Below are 16,156 nucleotides of genomic sequence, written 5' to 3' on the forward strand. Positions count from 1 at the left end.
CGGAACCCGTCCACCGTCACACCAACACGCAGCCGCCACAGGCGGAACCCGTCCACCGTCCCAGCAACACGCAGCCGCCACAGGCGGATGGGTGCTGGGTGTGCACAGGGTGCGCTGCTGGGACGGGAGCGAGGTATCCCGCTCCGAAGGCGAGGGTTCCACCACTCAGCCGTCACTGCCTCGTACCCTCCAGGAAAGGGTCAAAGACTGGAAGTCAAGGGGGGTGCTGCACTAGGCTGGGACCCAGGGGAGGACCAGGGGTCCACCATCTACCTGAGCAGCGGAAGCTCGGCCAGTGCGACCTGCAGCCGGGCCTCCCTGGAGCGGGCGTTGCAGCGGAAGATCTGCAGCACAATGGTGAAGCGGTCAAACACCGGCACGCCCCAGGCCGCCTCGAGCTCCTTCTGAGAGGACAGGAAAACCTCTGATGGCACACTGGGCACAGGGACACCTGAGCACAGACACACCTGGGCAGATGATGGCACACTGGGCAGAGGCACACCTGGTGTCCCAGTGGGCCTCAGATTAGGGGCAACATCCCATTGCTCTACACGCTGACCCGCTCATCTTCACAACAGGGCTCCCACCCGCAGCACTGCTCATCCCTTGTGGCTCAACAAGACTGACGCAAGGTCGTCTCAAGTACCTTTGTGAGGGGGGTCATCCTCTCCACGTTCAGGAAGACGGACGTGATTTCTGGAGACCCTCGGATTCTCTCTAAGGAAAGGAGAACAGCACAACGGGCTGACGCTCTCGTGGGCATTCGTGTGGGGAATAACCCTCCAGACAACCCCTGTGCAGGGCCCTCTGTGGGTCTGCACACGGCACCTGTGACTATCTGAGTGCTGTTTACAGCAAGTGGGGCTGCAGGGCTGGAGTCTCCCACAGGCGCCTGAAGCCCACACGGGTCTCTCTGCAGCTACACGTGTAATGTACACGAGTCTCCCCACAGGTGCATGCCCAATGTACGCGTGGCTCTGCCCACAGGTGCATGTCTGACACACACATCAAGGTGGCACAACCACGCAGGGCTGAAGCACGTGAGTTCAGGCACAGACAGGCGTGATAAGAACCACACCCTCTCCAGACACCTGGGGAGGGCTCACCAGCCCGTGAATGATCGGGGAGCATCTGGGATGGGGACAGATGTCTGAGGGCGGGGAGGGTCACACAAGGACCCATAACCCAAGTGACCCAGAGCAGGGCATCAATGCTTGAGGGGGGAACGTGACCGGAGGTGGCAGGCCCTTTACGGCAAGTATCTGGAGAGCTCAGTTACACTGTGGACTCTCAGGTAAATAGCACCCCTGGCTGGGGGTCACTTCAGTGGGGAGGCCAGAGGCCCCTCCCTCACACCAGTTCTTCCCACACCTGAAACGCTGTACTTGCTGGAAGGCGGACCCCGAGGCAGGCCCCACTGTTGCCACAATCCGCCCCCCGGCTTGAACGTTCTCCATAGTGGGGAAGGCGGGGGAGGGAGGAGAGGCCACGAAAGCTCACCTAAGCTCACCTGTCAGGTGCTCGGAGTTTCCTCTGCCGAAAACCAGCTTGCTGTCTGGCGTCTTGGTGGGCACCACCATGGTCTGCACCACGGACCAGCCATCTAGCGTGTGCACCAGAGCCTTGGCCTCAGCAACCTGCCACTCCGCTGCGGGAACGGGAAACAAGGAAACAGGGTCAGCCACCTACCGCGCCCTTCCCATCGCTGCCCAGCTCGGCCCCGCCCCAAACCCCGCCCACTACAGACAGTCCCCACCCAAACCCCTCCCTCCCGACAGTCCCCGCCCACCACGGTCAGGCCCCGCCCCCAAAGTCCAGCTCATCAGTAACAGTCCCCGCCCCCAAACCCCCCTCACCAGTGACAGTCCCTGCCCTCGGATGTCCCGCCCCCGTCACCTCGGGTCAGCTGTGGTTTTCGCGGGCCGCACTTGACCTCCGGGTGGACCAGGCACACGCGCTGGATGCCCGCCGGCAGCAGAGACTCTCTGCTCAGCAGCGCTTCCTCCTCTTCCTCCTCTTCGGCGTCCGCATCTTCCAGGACCTCATCCCGGGCTCCGGCTCTCTGCCCGTCCGCCCGCCCGCCCCATCCTCCGCCCCTGCGCACGTCCGACCCCGGCACCTCTGGACCCAAGGCGGCGAGCGCGCGCACCGGGTTGGGCGGCGGCGGTGCGGCCCTCGCAGCCGGGAGGCCGCGGCTCACGCGAGAGAGCCGAAGCCCCGCGCGGAAGGCGGCACGGAGGGGCCACATTCTGCGTCCCCAGCAACGCGCCGGTGCGGGGCTCTGCCAGGGGCGGGCCTTCCTGCGGCTCCCCATTGGCCGCTTCGTGTCACGTGTTCTTAGCGAATTGGCGCTCTTGTCCCGAGCCCGGCCGCAGAGCAGGCACTGAGCGGTCGGGAGGCGGGTCTTCCGGCGGCTCCCCATTGGCCGCCTCGTGTCACGTGCTCTTAGCTAGTTGGCGCGCACGTCCATATCAGCAGGCGCTGGGTGGTCGGGGTTCACTGCATCTCCGCGGGCGTCCCCGGCCGGGAGCGTATTCGGGTTCCGAGCTCTGCCTAGGGTCCCAGCCGGAAGTCCCCTCCCCTCCCCGGGGACAAATCTAATGGAGCCGTCGTGGGACTCGACCCGAGTCCTGTTGGGGGTCTGACCTGCCGCTGCCGACCCCCCAGGGGCTCTGGACCCGGAAGACTGGGCCCCACGAAGCTTGGGGCAGGCGACTCGGGGCCCGGGGCCTCGTGGGGCTGCCGCCTCCGCTCGGTGTGCCCCCGAGTCCGCTCCCCGGACACTGGCCGCCGCCGTCCGCCTCTCCGAGACCAGCCCGCTTACTCCCCGGGCCCCCTGGGAGTAAGCGGGCTGGTCTCGGAGCCCCAGGTCCAGGGTTCGGAACCTTGTCTGCGAAGACAGGTGCTGGGCCGGGAGTGCAGACATCCTGGCCTTCTTGTGGGTCAGGAGGGCCCGAAACCAGGTCAACCGAGGTCAAGGAGCCCCGGTGGCGCAGCGGGTCAGCGCTCTGCTGCACCCTGGAAGGTCCACGCGAGAAAGACCTGGTGGTCTGCTGCTGTAAAGATTCCAGCCTAGAAAATCGTGGGGGGCAGGTCTCCCCTGTCACCTGGTGTCTAAAGTTGGGATATACCCCCGTTAGGACACATGATGGCACAGCGGCTAGGCGCTCCTGGTGTGCACCCCCAGCTGGTCCAGGGGCTGAAAGACCCAGTCACTGCTCTGGTAGAGATTTGTACTTAGGTTCGGTAACGTTGGTTCCGACTCCAAACGACCTCGTGACCCACAGAACAAAACATTGCCAGTGGAGCACCATGTTCAAAATTGTTGCTTTTGTAGATTGTTTAATAATGCAATGTGCTGATTTCAACTTGAACCAAGGTAACGAACTTAATGAAAAGCAAATGTAAAAATAAGCACGTGTAGCACTCAGTCAGCCGTTATCCTGAAGTGAAGCTACTGCCCTGTGGTCTGACCCCAGAGTCACAAAGATCACCCATCCTTGTCCCTTATCATTGTTGGCTGCTGTCAAGGGCTCAAGGTGACCCCAGGCGCACTGGAAGGAAATGTGAGGGTGCGGAGCCATCCCCACGACGCGTTGGAGCTCAGCCTGCTGTGACTGTGGGGTTCCCGCTGGCTGATTGTGGGCGATGGCCTGTCTTTTGTTCCTAGTGCACCTGTCTGGAAGCTGCGCTGAAATCTGTTCCCGGACAGTGACTCTCCCAGCTCGCTCGGAAACTGGAGGCTAGGGTGCTCAGGAGGAACGTGGGGGAGTGTAGCCCCCAGGGACGTGAACACAGCTGCCACTTCAAGAATGGGCCTGGGAGCTTAGAAGGGACCTTCAAGACTGCGCACTGGGGCTTTTGGCAGCATCCACCGTAGTCGCAGCGGAAGGCTGGGATGTGGCAGACAGCACACCATCAGGCTTGGAGAAAACCACTGAGCGCCGGGAATCAAGGCCAGCCCTGGGCAGGTGGCCTGTCCCGAGTGGGTGGTGGCTTTTCCCTGGGCAAGTTGCCTTTCCCACGTGTGTTTTCCCTGTTGCTCGCACAAAACTGAGCTAAAATGTAAGATGAGGTGTCTAGAAACACCGGCCTCCAGGATAATGAGCCCACGTTCGTGAATTTGGGTGGTTGCTGTGTTTGTGGGTTGTGCGAACGGTTAACCTGGAGGTTGGAGGCTGAGATCCACACAGGCGCCTCAGAAGAAAGATCGACCTGTGAAAAGTCAGCCACTGAAAACCTGGGGACCACAGCTCTGCTGGGCCCCACAAAGGGGCGCCCGGAGCCGGCTGGGAATGGGGCCGGCTGAGTCCCGGCAGACCAGCCCGCGGTCTGTGCTGCCACCTGCTGGCGAGAGCCCGGCACTGCAAGGCGGGCTCCTCACTGGCTCAGCCTTCCCTGGGGGTGGATGGACACTAGCCACCGCCTGCTGGGCTCCACGCTGGGCGGGCCCCTCGGCCTTTGTTTCTGTGAATTACTAGCTCTGTGGACCCCGTTAGGCGCCTGTCCTGGCTGCATCACAGACGCTGGCGGCTGGAGCCTGCCTAACCCGCGTTTTTGAGTGGGGGGCAGTAAGGATAAGCAATTTCGTGAATGAGATCTTTTTGTAATTGCTGTATTTTTTAAAAAATGTTGAGTCTGCAGACCATAACATCCAGCCAACATTTTCTACACGTAAAATTCAGTGACATTGTTGGTGCAGCCATCCCTACCCTTCTTTTCGGAGTTCCTCCACCATGACGTAACTCACCATCCTCTATCCCTCCTACTTAACCCTTCCAGATGCTGTTATCAATTTGACCCCATACAGACAGATCTTCAAAGACCACACATTCATTCCCAGGTAAACTAAAAGGTTGTTTTGTTTTAAGAAGACTCCAGGGGACACTTTTGTTTAAAGATTATCACAGGCGGCAGTTACAGAGGTTCAGCCAGCCTCTATGGTTCCAGAAAGTCTGAATTCCATAAGCATCTGAAATTCTGTTCAGCATCTTCCCCCTTTTGATCAGGATTCTTCTATAGAACCTTTGGTTTACTGTTCTCTTACCGATAATCTGTCACATGGTGCTGTTAGACTAGATGGTTTCCTCCGAAGTTCAGATCCTAAAACCCAAATGAAAATCCATGCATCTTCGCAGACCTTTATTCAGCAACTATTCATCACATATCTGCCATTTATTAGAAACAGTATCACTACTTGCTAGAGATCAGTGAGAGTCACAGGACAACTGGACAAAAGAGATGAAGACAAGTAATTACAACGTGGCCTCAGTTTGCTAGAACAAAAGGGAACCGCAGCCTAGTTCAGAGAAACACACTATGGTGGTACGTGAAGCCATGCTGTGCAGTGAATGACCTGGTATGGCTTTTCTAGCCTAGTCTTTGTGACTCTCACTGGATTACTGGGTGGGACCATGCCAATAAGGTGTGCAGAACTCTGATGTTGGGATTGGTTAGTTCTGTCACTCTGCCAGGCTTCAAATGAGCCCTCCTAGAGAAGGAGCTCTGGTAGCATAGTGCCTAAGGCACTTGACTGCTAACCAGGAGGTTGGCAGTTCAAACCCACCAGCCACTCCTCGGAAGGTTGGGCAATCTACTTCCGTAGTGATACTGCCTCGGAAACCCAAGGAGGGGTTGCTATGAGTCAGGGCCGACTCGACGGAAAATAACAACAACAACAACAGAGGCAGAGAGAGGACCTCACTGCCATCAGGAGAGAAGAGGTGGAGCGGAGTGTGTCCGTGGCCAGAGGCCCCTGAGCTGGACCTCCTTGGCTGAGGGTCACCCTGGTGGAGGGATGGCGGCGGTGGAACCAAGAGGAATGAGAGAGGGGCAGGCTTCCCTGGCCACAGAGGCGGAGGCCAGGCCGAGAGCCAAGGGCCAGAGAGGCGTGTCTGAGGGCACACAGAGGGGAGACCGTGCTGGTGGAAGAACTGTATCCTGAGTGCGTCCTGGACCTGAACTGCACCTGTTAGTTCCGCTGAGAAACCCCAACGTCACGAGGAGTGTCTGAGGGCTGTGTGGCCACTGCAGTGATCGAAGCCAGCAGAGCAGTGGTGAGTGCCGTGGGAGGGATGGCGGGTGTCGGAGCTGGTGAAAGGCCGGAGGGTGGAGGCACGTCTGGCCTCACAGGCTTCAGCCTGGGGCTGCTCATGCTGGTTCTGCCGCCCTCCCGTGAAGTTGGAGGTCAGAGCCTGCAGCCTCCACGTCTCCATTGCATGCTGGGTTTTGCAGTACTTTCTTTCCGGGATTCTCAAATGCTGTTGCTTTGAAAGGACACAGGCCGACCTCCTTTTACTGCCTTTGCTTTCCTGCACTGTGTGGATACTGCGTTTCTGTGTAAATGGAAGGTTTACAGCACCCTGTGTTCAGCAAGGCTATGGGCCGTTTGTACTGTAGCGTGCTCACTTCTTGGGTGTCCAACTTGGTCATTCACAGCATATTTCAACCTTGTTCCTCATGCTGCTGCACACTTAGTAGACCACGAGGTAGGGTCAACACGACTTTCATTTGCCATGGGAAACCAGAAACCTCGTGGGACTTGCTTTCATTCATTGTCTGCCTCACTGCCGTAGTCTGGCACCGAGCCCACTGAGTGTCTGAGGTACACCTGGGCTTGATTTAGTATCTTTTTTGCAATAATAATAATGGGAGCTCTGGTGGCGCAGCGCCTAACATACTTGACTGCTAACCAGAAGGCTGGTGGTTCAAACCCACCAGCCACTCCTCAGAAGGAAGACTGGGCCATCTACTTCCATAGAGATAGCTAGCGCCTCCGCAGCCCAAGGAGGGGTCGCTAGGAGTGAGAATTGATTTGATGGTGAGTTGTTGTTTTTTAAAATAATAATAATAATAATAATTGAAATACTCACATGGGTTGGGGGCTACATCCTGATCCTGGAGTCGATGAAATCGCCAGCACCGGGACCTCCACCTGCATTAAAATCATCCAGTGCTTTCATAGTTTACTTATAATCATCTTAGTCACTTTGCTTGCCTTTCATTGTCTGCCTCCTCTAAGTCCCTTTGCTCTCCTGACACAGTGTAAACGTTTAAACGTCACACTGGGGCGGAGCTGGTGGCTGGATGGTCGTGCAGGAGATCGGGTTGGACTCCGAGCCAGTGTGCCTCCCACGCGGTCACCACCCGTCCGCCAGCACGGGCTCCTGTGTCACCGGGACACTGAACGGGTTTCCGTGGAGCTCCGACTATGAGACTAGGAAGAGGCCTGGTGACTGACGTCTGAAATTGTGCCCTTGGGAGCCCTGTGGATCCCAACAGTCCATCGCACAACCGACCAAGGGGCTTGTGCAGGACCACGCCGTGTTGGTTCTGTTGGGCGCGGGGCTGCCCTGACTCGGGGAGCAGCAGCAGTAAGAACAAAAGGTGTCACAGAATTTGCTGACAATCCCCCGGGTCGGGAAAGGCCCTGACCCCAGGCAGAGGTGTAAGCAGGGAGTTGGGGTGGCCGCGTCATCAGGTGGCTTACAGCTCCAAGGGTCTCCAGCAAACTTGCTGCTCCTCTCGGGCCACAGCGGAAGGTCCGTCCCAGAAGCAGACGGCTTGTCAGTAGGTTCTGGGCATTAACAGTGACGTTAAGAATCTGGCCATATGAACTTAAGCTTGTAACGGAGCTTCTAGAAGGTGCTTTCCCTCTGAGGAACAAAAGTGACATTTAATGTCAGCAATGAGGACGCCACAGAACAGGGCCCAGAAGGGCAATGATCAGCCATAAATTGACCCTCCTGAAGCTGCGGGTCCGCACGCCATATATGGTCATTCACATACGCACACGTGTTTGAATGTGTCAGGGGTACGTGCGTCTCAGTTATCTAACCCACTGTCACTGAGTCGATTCCAACACGAGCCGACTGAGTTATCTGGAAAAAAAAAAAACAAAAAAAACCCAAACCAAACTCCCTGTCATCTAGGCAATTCCAACTCAGAGGACCCCCACAGGGCTTCCGAGGCTGTAAATCTTTACGGATGTAGATTGTCCCGTCTTCTTCCCATGGAGAAGCTGGTGGGGTTTGAACCGCTGAGCTTTTGGTGAGCAGCCAAATGCCTTATCCACCACGCCGCCAGAGCGCCCTCCCAAGTGATCTACTGCTGCCGTCACAGAAACACCAGAGGGTGGCTTCAACAAACCGTTAGGAGACTAGAAGTCAGGGGACCAGCTCTAGGCAGGGCTTTCTCTGTCTGCTCAAGGGGCAGGGCCTTGTCACCAGTCTCCCCCGGGCTGAAGAGGTTCCCAGCACGAGGACCCGGGGCCCCACGGACAGGTGCCATGCCAGTCCCTGAAGGACTGCATGCTGGAGTCAGCGAGGAAGAGGAAGGCCCTCAACGAGACGGCCCGGGACAGCGGATGCCGTGATGGGCTCGAGCACGGCGAGGGCTGTGGGCCGGACCCAGGAGCAGGCCGTGCTCTGCTCTGTGGTGCACAGGGTCACTTTGAGTGGGAGCCGACGCAACAGCTAACAACGTTTTCAAGACTCATTCCCCTCATTGCATCGATCAGAACTTCATTTCTCTTTGTGTCTGAGGAATACTCCACTGTGTGGCCAGACCCACTGTGCTGATCCATCATCTGCTGAAGGACACTTGGGTTCTTTCTTTTCTGCGACTAATACTCCGCTGTGTGCACGGTTCCCATCATCTGCTGACGGACTTGGTTGTGTCCGTCCTTGGTGGAAGGTGCTGCGGTGAACACTGTTCTGAGTCTGAACGGTTTCTAACCTTCATCTGCTTGTGGGGTGGTGTCTCTCTCAATGTAAACGCCTTCCTGCCCCATCTTTTGGTTTTCTGCAAACCCACGGTAACGACTTCTATCCAGTTGTTGGCCTGGGCTCCTGCTGGGAAAGGTTCTGAACTGACTTCTGCACGGTAACAGGGCCCTGCCGTCCTGCTGAAGGGGCACCTCGCGGCACGCTGGTGTCTGTGTTCAGTGGACAGGGCAGCTCACGCCAGGAGGGCCTGCAGCCCCCCAGCAGGTGTGCACCCCTGGCTCCAGGCCCCCCAGCACGGGTCTTCCCTGTGACGGCGAGGATAGGCACATGTCTGACCTCCGCCCGTCCACAGCTGCACCGGAAGCACGTGGACCCTATGGCGGCCCCTACAACCTCACCCAGTTCGCCTGCCGTCCTTTCCACAGCGTCTGGTACTTGGTTTCAATCCTGCGCCCGGGACGCCATGCACCTGACCCACTGGTGGACAGACCCGCAGGCCACATGGGCCATTGTCAGTGCCGTCCCCATGCTGGCTCGCCCACACGTGTGGCCTTTCACCTTTGCCGAGGTGCCGGTGTGTGAGCTGGGGGGCCAGCACCCCCTCAACCTTGGGTTCCTGCTGCTGCTGCCCTAGTTCTCCGATCTGAGCATCGTGGTCTTTGGGCATTGGTGGGGTAGGGGCGTGGCCTGAGAGGGTCCACGGGGCGTGGCCTGAGAGGGTCCGCAGGGCGTGGCCTGGGAGGGTCCATGGGGCGGGGCCCGAGAGGGCCCACAGGGGCGTGGCCTGAGAGGGTCCGCAGGGCGTGGCCTGGGAGGGTCCACGGGGCGGGGCCCGAAAGGGCCCACAGGGGCGGGGCCCGAGAGGGCCCACAGGGGCGGGGCCTGAGTGTCCCCAGGGGCAGCACCTAAGGGCATCGCTAAAGCCAAGCCCGTCTTTGTGGTGGAGCAGGCCTGTCAGGGTCCGTGGGGTGGGGGCCAGAGCCTGAATGTCTGTGAGGTGGGGCCTGTATCTTTGGGGGTGGAGGGCAGGGCCTGTGCCATCCGTGGGGGTGGGGTCTGAGAGTGTCTGTGGGGTGAGTGGAGGGGGACGGAGGTGGAGGTCCCCATCTTGCTGTGCTTGCGACAGAGGGATGCTGGGTGGTGTGCGAATGTTTCCCGTTGGGGGAGGGGCAGCGGACCGCGGCAGAGGCCCTAAGGGGACGGCTCGGGGGCTCAGGGCCCTGGGGCTGGTGGTCCTTGTCCCTGAGGCAGGGGGCTGGGCACGGCGGAGATAATCCGAGGGGCTCCTGGGGCTGCGGGAAGCTGAGCACCCCTTGGTCACCTTGCCCACGGCCACCTCCCCATCCCCCCTCCAGGCTCGCCCATGTCAAGGCCGTGGCCCATCCGTGTCCCCACGGTCCAGGAGGGGAGATGAACCCCCTCCACATCTTTGGCAAGTCCCTGGTCCAGGCACTTGAGGCTGACACCATGGCCCAGTGGCCTGAGGGATGCCCCCGACCTGATGGACAACAGTGCCCAGGACAGCAGGTGTCCCCAGGGTAGGGGGTGTCCCCATGTCTACGTGGATAACTGTCCCGGCAGCCCCTTCTTGCTGGTCCCTGGCCCCCAGCAGTCTGGGGGTGGTCTGGGCAGTGGCCTGGGGCCCCTCTCCAGCGCACAGCACTCCCCGATGACCACAGTTCCTCCTGCATCCCGGACGCTGGGGCACCGTGCAGACATGAGCAAGGGGTGTGGGTCCCGGTGCTCAGCCGAGGAGGGTCCGTCTGTGTATAAGATGGGCTGAGGCTCCAAGGCCCACGGACGCTGGGGGCTGCGTCCCAGCAGACGGACCACACCACCAAAAACCACCCTGACAGCTCAGTGCCGGACAAATAAAAGTTTAACATCCACACAAACGCTTCTCATGTCCATAAAGACGGTGCCACAGCCACACAGTCTGTCTGTCCTGCACCGGCTGGCACCGTATCCGGGGGCAGAGGCCAGGGCACTGCTGAGCGGACCGGCTGTTGGTCGTGCCCTCCCGTCCCCGCGGTCACAGCAGCTGCGGGCTGTCATCGTCCTCACAGTCATACAGGTCCACGGTGCCCAGTGCAGACGGTGCCTCCAGGAAGGGCCTCGCATCCAGCTGCACCCGCAGCTTGGGGTCCACGGGGCTGAGCTCAGGCTCGTACCTGCAAGACAGGCCGCGAGGAAGCAGACGGATGTGCGGCTGGGGGCCTGTGTGAGCACAGCCAGGTCTGCAACCCTATCACCCAGAGTGACCCATCACTGGAAAAGGCCATCAGGGTTGGTAAAGGGGAGGCTCAGTGAGAACAAGGGGGATGCCCATGAGATGGACGGACACAGAGACCTCAACCACGGGCTCAGAAGCGAGACCCCCATGAGATGGACGGACCCCCAGGAGACGAGGTGATACGGGGCCCGCACCATGGGCTCAGAGCGAGACCCCCATGAGATGGACGGACAGAGGCCTCAACCATGGCCTTGAGCGCACCAGTGATCGTTAGAGTGGTGGAGGGCGGGGCAGCGTTCTGTCCTGTTGCACACGGGGTCCCTGTGAGTCTGAGCGCGCTCGTCAGCGACAACTCGCGTAGATCAGGAAGTGCCAGAGTCTGCTTCTGGAAGGTCGACTTCCAAGCAAAGCTCAAGGAGTGACCGCACGTGAGGCCCGAGACCCAGAGCTGGAACCATGCGTGCGCCCCGCAGACCCAGGCTGGGTCCTGTCCCGAGTCTGACACCACCTCTCCGACGGCAGCTCTCTCTCAAACCAGCCCCAGCACCACCGAGGCAGGAAACCAAGGTGTGGCAGCCCTCTCCATGTGACCACCAATCTCAAGAACTTTGAAGGCCCCTATTTCCAAAACATCGAGGTTCTCCCTTGTTAGAGTCCACGGTTGAGGCCTCTGTCTGTCCACCCCACGGAGGGTCTCCCTCGTCCAATTCTTTGCAAACCCTGTGGGGCACAGCTGTACTCCAACACTCACATGAAGACACCGTGAGTCAGAACTGACTGGATGGCAAACGGCATCAATACGAGCTATGATTAGCAAGAACACGCTCAGCACTTTTCAAGTTCAAGCCTTCAGCTGCGATACAGAAAGGTTCCATGGCCAAGACACTGAATGACAGAGGAGGGGCCCAAAGAAGGGAAGAACAGAGAGTCACCCTGCCGGCGTTTAACCCTTTCAGGAGGCAGCATAGGAGCAAGAACAGGGGGTGCTGACGGAGGAAGTCAATGGTGCGCTGAAGGAGCCAGGGAAACAAGCCTCCAGGAACTGACAGAATAACTATTAAGATATTTCAGCAAACCAATGCAGCGCCGAAAGGTGCTCATGTATTTATGCTGAGGAATTGGGAAGACAGCCCCCTGGACGACCAACTGGAAGACATCCCTATTTGTGCCCATTCCAAAGAAAGGTGATCCAACAGAATGCAGAAATAACAGTATCATTATTATCATACGTAAGTAAAATCTTGCTGAAGATAATTCAAACGTAGTTGCAGCAGTGTAGTGACAGGGAACATCAGAAATGCAAACTGGATTCACAAGAGGACATGGAATGGGGGATATCATTGCTGATGTCAGATGGATCTTGGTTCAAAGCAAAGAATACCAGAAAGATGTTTGCTTGTGTTTTGTTGACTACGCAAAGGCATTTGACTGTGTGGATTATAACAAATTATGGGTGACATTTAGAAGAATGGGGATTCCAGAACACTTACTTGTGCTCATGAGGAACCTATACACAGACCAGGAGGGCTGTTGTTTGAACAGAACAAGGGGACACTGCGTGGTTTAAGATCAGGAAGGGAATGTGTCGGGGTTGTATCCTTTCCCCATACTTATTCAATCTGTATGCTGAGCAAATAATCCGAGAAGCTGGACTATATGAAGAAGAACGTGGCATCAGATTTGGAGGAGGACTCATTAACAACCTGCGATACACAGACTAAACTCTGCTTGCGGAAAGTGAGGATGACTTGAAGCACTTACTGATGAAGGTCTAAGGAGACAGTCTTCAGTACGGATTACACCTCAATATAAAGAAAACAGAAATCCTCACAATGGGACCTATCAGCAGCATCATGATAAACGTAGAAAGACTGAAGTTGCCAGGGATTTCATTTTACAGCCAACATCCATGGAAGCAGCAGTCAAGAATCAGATGTTGCACTGCACTGGGCAAATGTGCTGCCAAAGGCCTCTGTAAAGTGGTCAGCAAAGAGGTCACTCTGAAGACTAGGGTGCGCTGGAACCAAGCCACTGTCTTTCCAACAGCCTCCTATGCGCGTGAAAGCTCGACGGTGAATGAGGAAGACCGCAGAAGAAGTGACGCATTTACACTGTGGAGCTGATGAAGAACACTGAAGGTCCCACGGGCCGCCAGAGAGCAAACCCATCTGTCCCGGAGGAAGTGCCGCCGGAACGCTCCTTGGAGGCGAGAACGGCCAGACTTGGCCTCACCCACTTTGGTCATGTTGTCAGGAGGGACCATCCCCTGGAGAAGGATGTCATGCTTGGGAAAGTGGAGGGTCAGTGAAAAGGCGAAGGCCCTCAACGAGACGGACGGACACGGCGGCTGCAGTGATGGGCTCAGGTGTGGCAAGGACTGTGAGGCTGCGGCAGGACCGGGCAGGGTTCTGTTCTGCTGTGCACGGGGTCGCCATCAGTCAGAGCCGACTGAGAGGCACCAAACAACAGCCACATTAGTTGGAGGCGTCCCGGAGGTTCCGCCGAGTGGCTGCTCACAGAAAGGCTGGGTCCAGGGCACCCAGAGGTGCCTTGGAAGTAAGGCCTGGCAATCTCTTGCTGAAACATCAGGCTCTGGAAACGCTGTGGATGGAAGTTCAACTCCAACAACGTGGGGTTGCCGTGAGTCATGGTGGCCTCCATGGCAACTGGCCTTACACAGAATGAAAACCCAGGGCTGGAGGGATCTTGAGCCTGGGTGTCACGCTGAGCCTGCGCCGTGTGGGTCACGCTGAGCTCGGGTCACCATGCGTGTGATGTATGTGTGTGTGTGTTTGAGGGGAGAGTAAAATAAACCCCTATGTAAACAGTAGGTCAAAGGGACCAAGAGGAAACTGGCAATTCTTTACAACAAAACAAAAGGAACCCACAATACGGTGGTGCTGTGCATATGGGGGACATGCTGAACGCCGCTTTAGGGCCGAGGCAAGGTCTCCGGGCTGAGACCAGAGAGTCTACCGCAAGAAACCAGAAACACAGCCCCGACTCCAGAGTAAAGAGAGACAGACAAAATGACGGCGGAATCAGCGAGACAGAAAGATCAACAGGACAGAGGTATCAGGGACCCTTTGGTTCTCTGAGGAGATCAGTCACAACACACGGGTGCCCACACCGATCGAGAACCAGAGGGGAGGAGACAGTACTGGGAGCTGGAGGGGGGAGCTCACCGCAGATCCCACAGGCATTGAAAGCATCACCAGGGGATGTTATGAACAATCACAAACCCCACAACTGGGATGAACAGAGTACCCGAAGGGCAAGCCATCGAGGCTCACTCCAGCAGAGACCGACTGTCCGCAGAGCCCTGCCCGTTTCTCTCTGTCAAGTGGCTGCTGAGTCCCCGCTGAGTCACACCGCCCTGTGCCTGGCAGAGAAGAACTGCACCGATGGTTTTCTTGGCTGCAGTCTCTATGGAAGGAGCTCACAGGCTTTCCTCCCAGAGACCTGCTGGGTGGGTCGGAACCACTGATCTTCAGGTCAGAGGGCAAGCACAGAAAACTCGGGTAAAATCTTGTCACAAAACATTCGGATTCCAGGGACCTAAGAATAAGCTCCGTCTGCGAAGGGCGGCAAGGACATATGTGAGGCTGACACCAGGAAAGGAGACAGGTGGTGAGTGTATACGTGCTACTAACTAGGACACAGAGGAGCACAGCACAGTACCCTGCTTGAGTAGACAACATACAAAGAAAACGAAATCGTGGGCAAGTCACTTCAACATACTATCACCAATTAGATATAAACACAAAAACGTCACAATGCCTCGGAGACAACAGAGCATCACAGTCCACACAAAGAAGCAAGATAAAGCAGGAGAAACAAGGGACCAAGACACAGACCCAAAAGACATCCCTGAGGAACATGCAGCATTGGAACTCCCTGAGAAGGAATTCAAAGGAATTATATTTAAGTTTCATCACCGAATTGAGAGACCGATCAAGGAAAACAAAGAGAAAACCCTACAACAATTTCAAAAAACGATACAAGAACAAACTGACAAAATAAATGAAAACTTAGAAATGATACAAAATCAACACACATAAAAATGCAGAAGATTAATACTAAATTTTCAGAAATAGATAAGACATTGGATGGGCAAAGGAGCAGAACTAAATCAATGGAAGACAGAATTGGTGAGATTGAAAGCAAAATACCTAAACAATTATTTGGAAAGGAATAAATCAGAAAGAAGAGCAAAACAAAATGAAAAAGGCCTAAGGTTCACATGGGATACCATCAAAAGGAATAATCTACATGTAATCGGAATTCCAGAACAGGAAGAGAGACAAAACCACAGGGAAAATTGTTTAAGATTTTTTGGAAGAGAATTCTCCTGGTATGATGAAAGATAAGAACATATCCATTCAGGAAGTCCAACGAACCCCAAACAGGACAGACCCCAAAAGAAACTCACCCAGACATCTCATCATCAAACTCACCAAAAACAAAGACAAAGAATCCTGAGAGCAGCACGAGAAAAAGGAAGTCACCTACGAGGGGCCACCAACATGGCTAAGCTCGGTTCTCGGGATAAACCATGCAAGGCAAGAAGACAACGGGAAGTGTATATAAAAACCTGAAAGAAAAATTTTCCAACCAAGAATTATATACCTGGTAAAACTGTCCCTCAAATATGATGGTGAAATTAGGACATTTCCAGATAAGCAGAAATTAAGGGAATTTGCTCAAATGAGACCAACCTGACAAGAGATGCTAAAGGGAGTCCTTTGGACAGAGAAGCAACAACAGCCAACAACAACTGACTGTTAACACACATGATGACATAACCTAGAAACCACCCTGGCTGTGGAAGTATCCAAAGTAAATAAGCCTACAAGAGTGGAAACAGGGAACCAGAGACATCAACTGACAACTGAGGACAACGACAAACCAAAAAAGGGGAAAAAACTGTATAGTTATAGACCTTCTAAATGGTAGGCAAGTCAGGACAACTACAAGGTAGAACAGACTGTTCTAAACTTGGGAAGAAAACTATAAATCACAGGGTAACCACCAACAAAAATGATAAACCTTCACATCAAAACAAAAAGAGGTCCTCTGACCTATGCTCAGCTGAGCTTTGACAAAGGACCTAAATCCATTAAATGGGAAGAGAACGTTTGCTGAATAAATGGTGCTGGCAAAACTGGAGATCCATTTGCAGAAAAATGAAACAAGA

At 56.0% G+C, this 16,156-nt stretch overlaps 2 protein-coding genes across 2 annotated transcripts in view; both read right to left on the reverse strand.

Annotated features, from left to right (window-relative positions):
* Window positions 1-2,248, reverse strand: part of GTPBP6 (GTP binding protein 6 (putative)) — a 21,465-nt gene extending 19,217 nt beyond the window's left edge. The window contains exons 1-4 of the mRNA XM_007956770.1: window positions 1,897-2,248; window positions 1,511-1,648; window positions 647-717; window positions 274-404 (exon numbers count right to left, since the gene is read on the reverse strand). Coding sequence (XP_007954961.1) covers window positions 274-404; window positions 647-717; window positions 1,511-1,648; window positions 1,897-2,248 — 692 coding nt within the window. The remainder of the gene's footprint in view (window positions 1-273; window positions 405-646; window positions 718-1,510; window positions 1,649-1,896) is intronic.
* An 8,510-nt stretch (window positions 2,249-10,758) lies between these two features.
* Window positions 10,759-16,156, reverse strand: part of PPP2R3B (protein phosphatase 2 regulatory subunit B''beta) — a 52,784-nt gene continuing 47,386 nt past the window's right edge. Inside the window, exon 21 of the mRNA XM_007956771.2 lies at window positions 10,759-10,897. Within this exon, the coding sequence (XP_007954962.2) occupies window positions 10,759-10,897 (139 nt within the window). The remainder of the gene's footprint in view (window positions 10,898-16,156) is intronic.

The sequence above is a fragment of the Orycteropus afer genome, unplaced genomic scaffold (assembly GCF_000298275.1).
Source record: "Orycteropus afer afer isolate SDZICR_OR568_19922 unplaced genomic scaffold, OryAfe1.0 scaffold00663, whole genome shotgun sequence".
Classification (NCBI taxonomy): Eukaryota; Metazoa; Chordata; class Mammalia; order Tubulidentata; family Orycteropodidae; genus Orycteropus; species Orycteropus afer.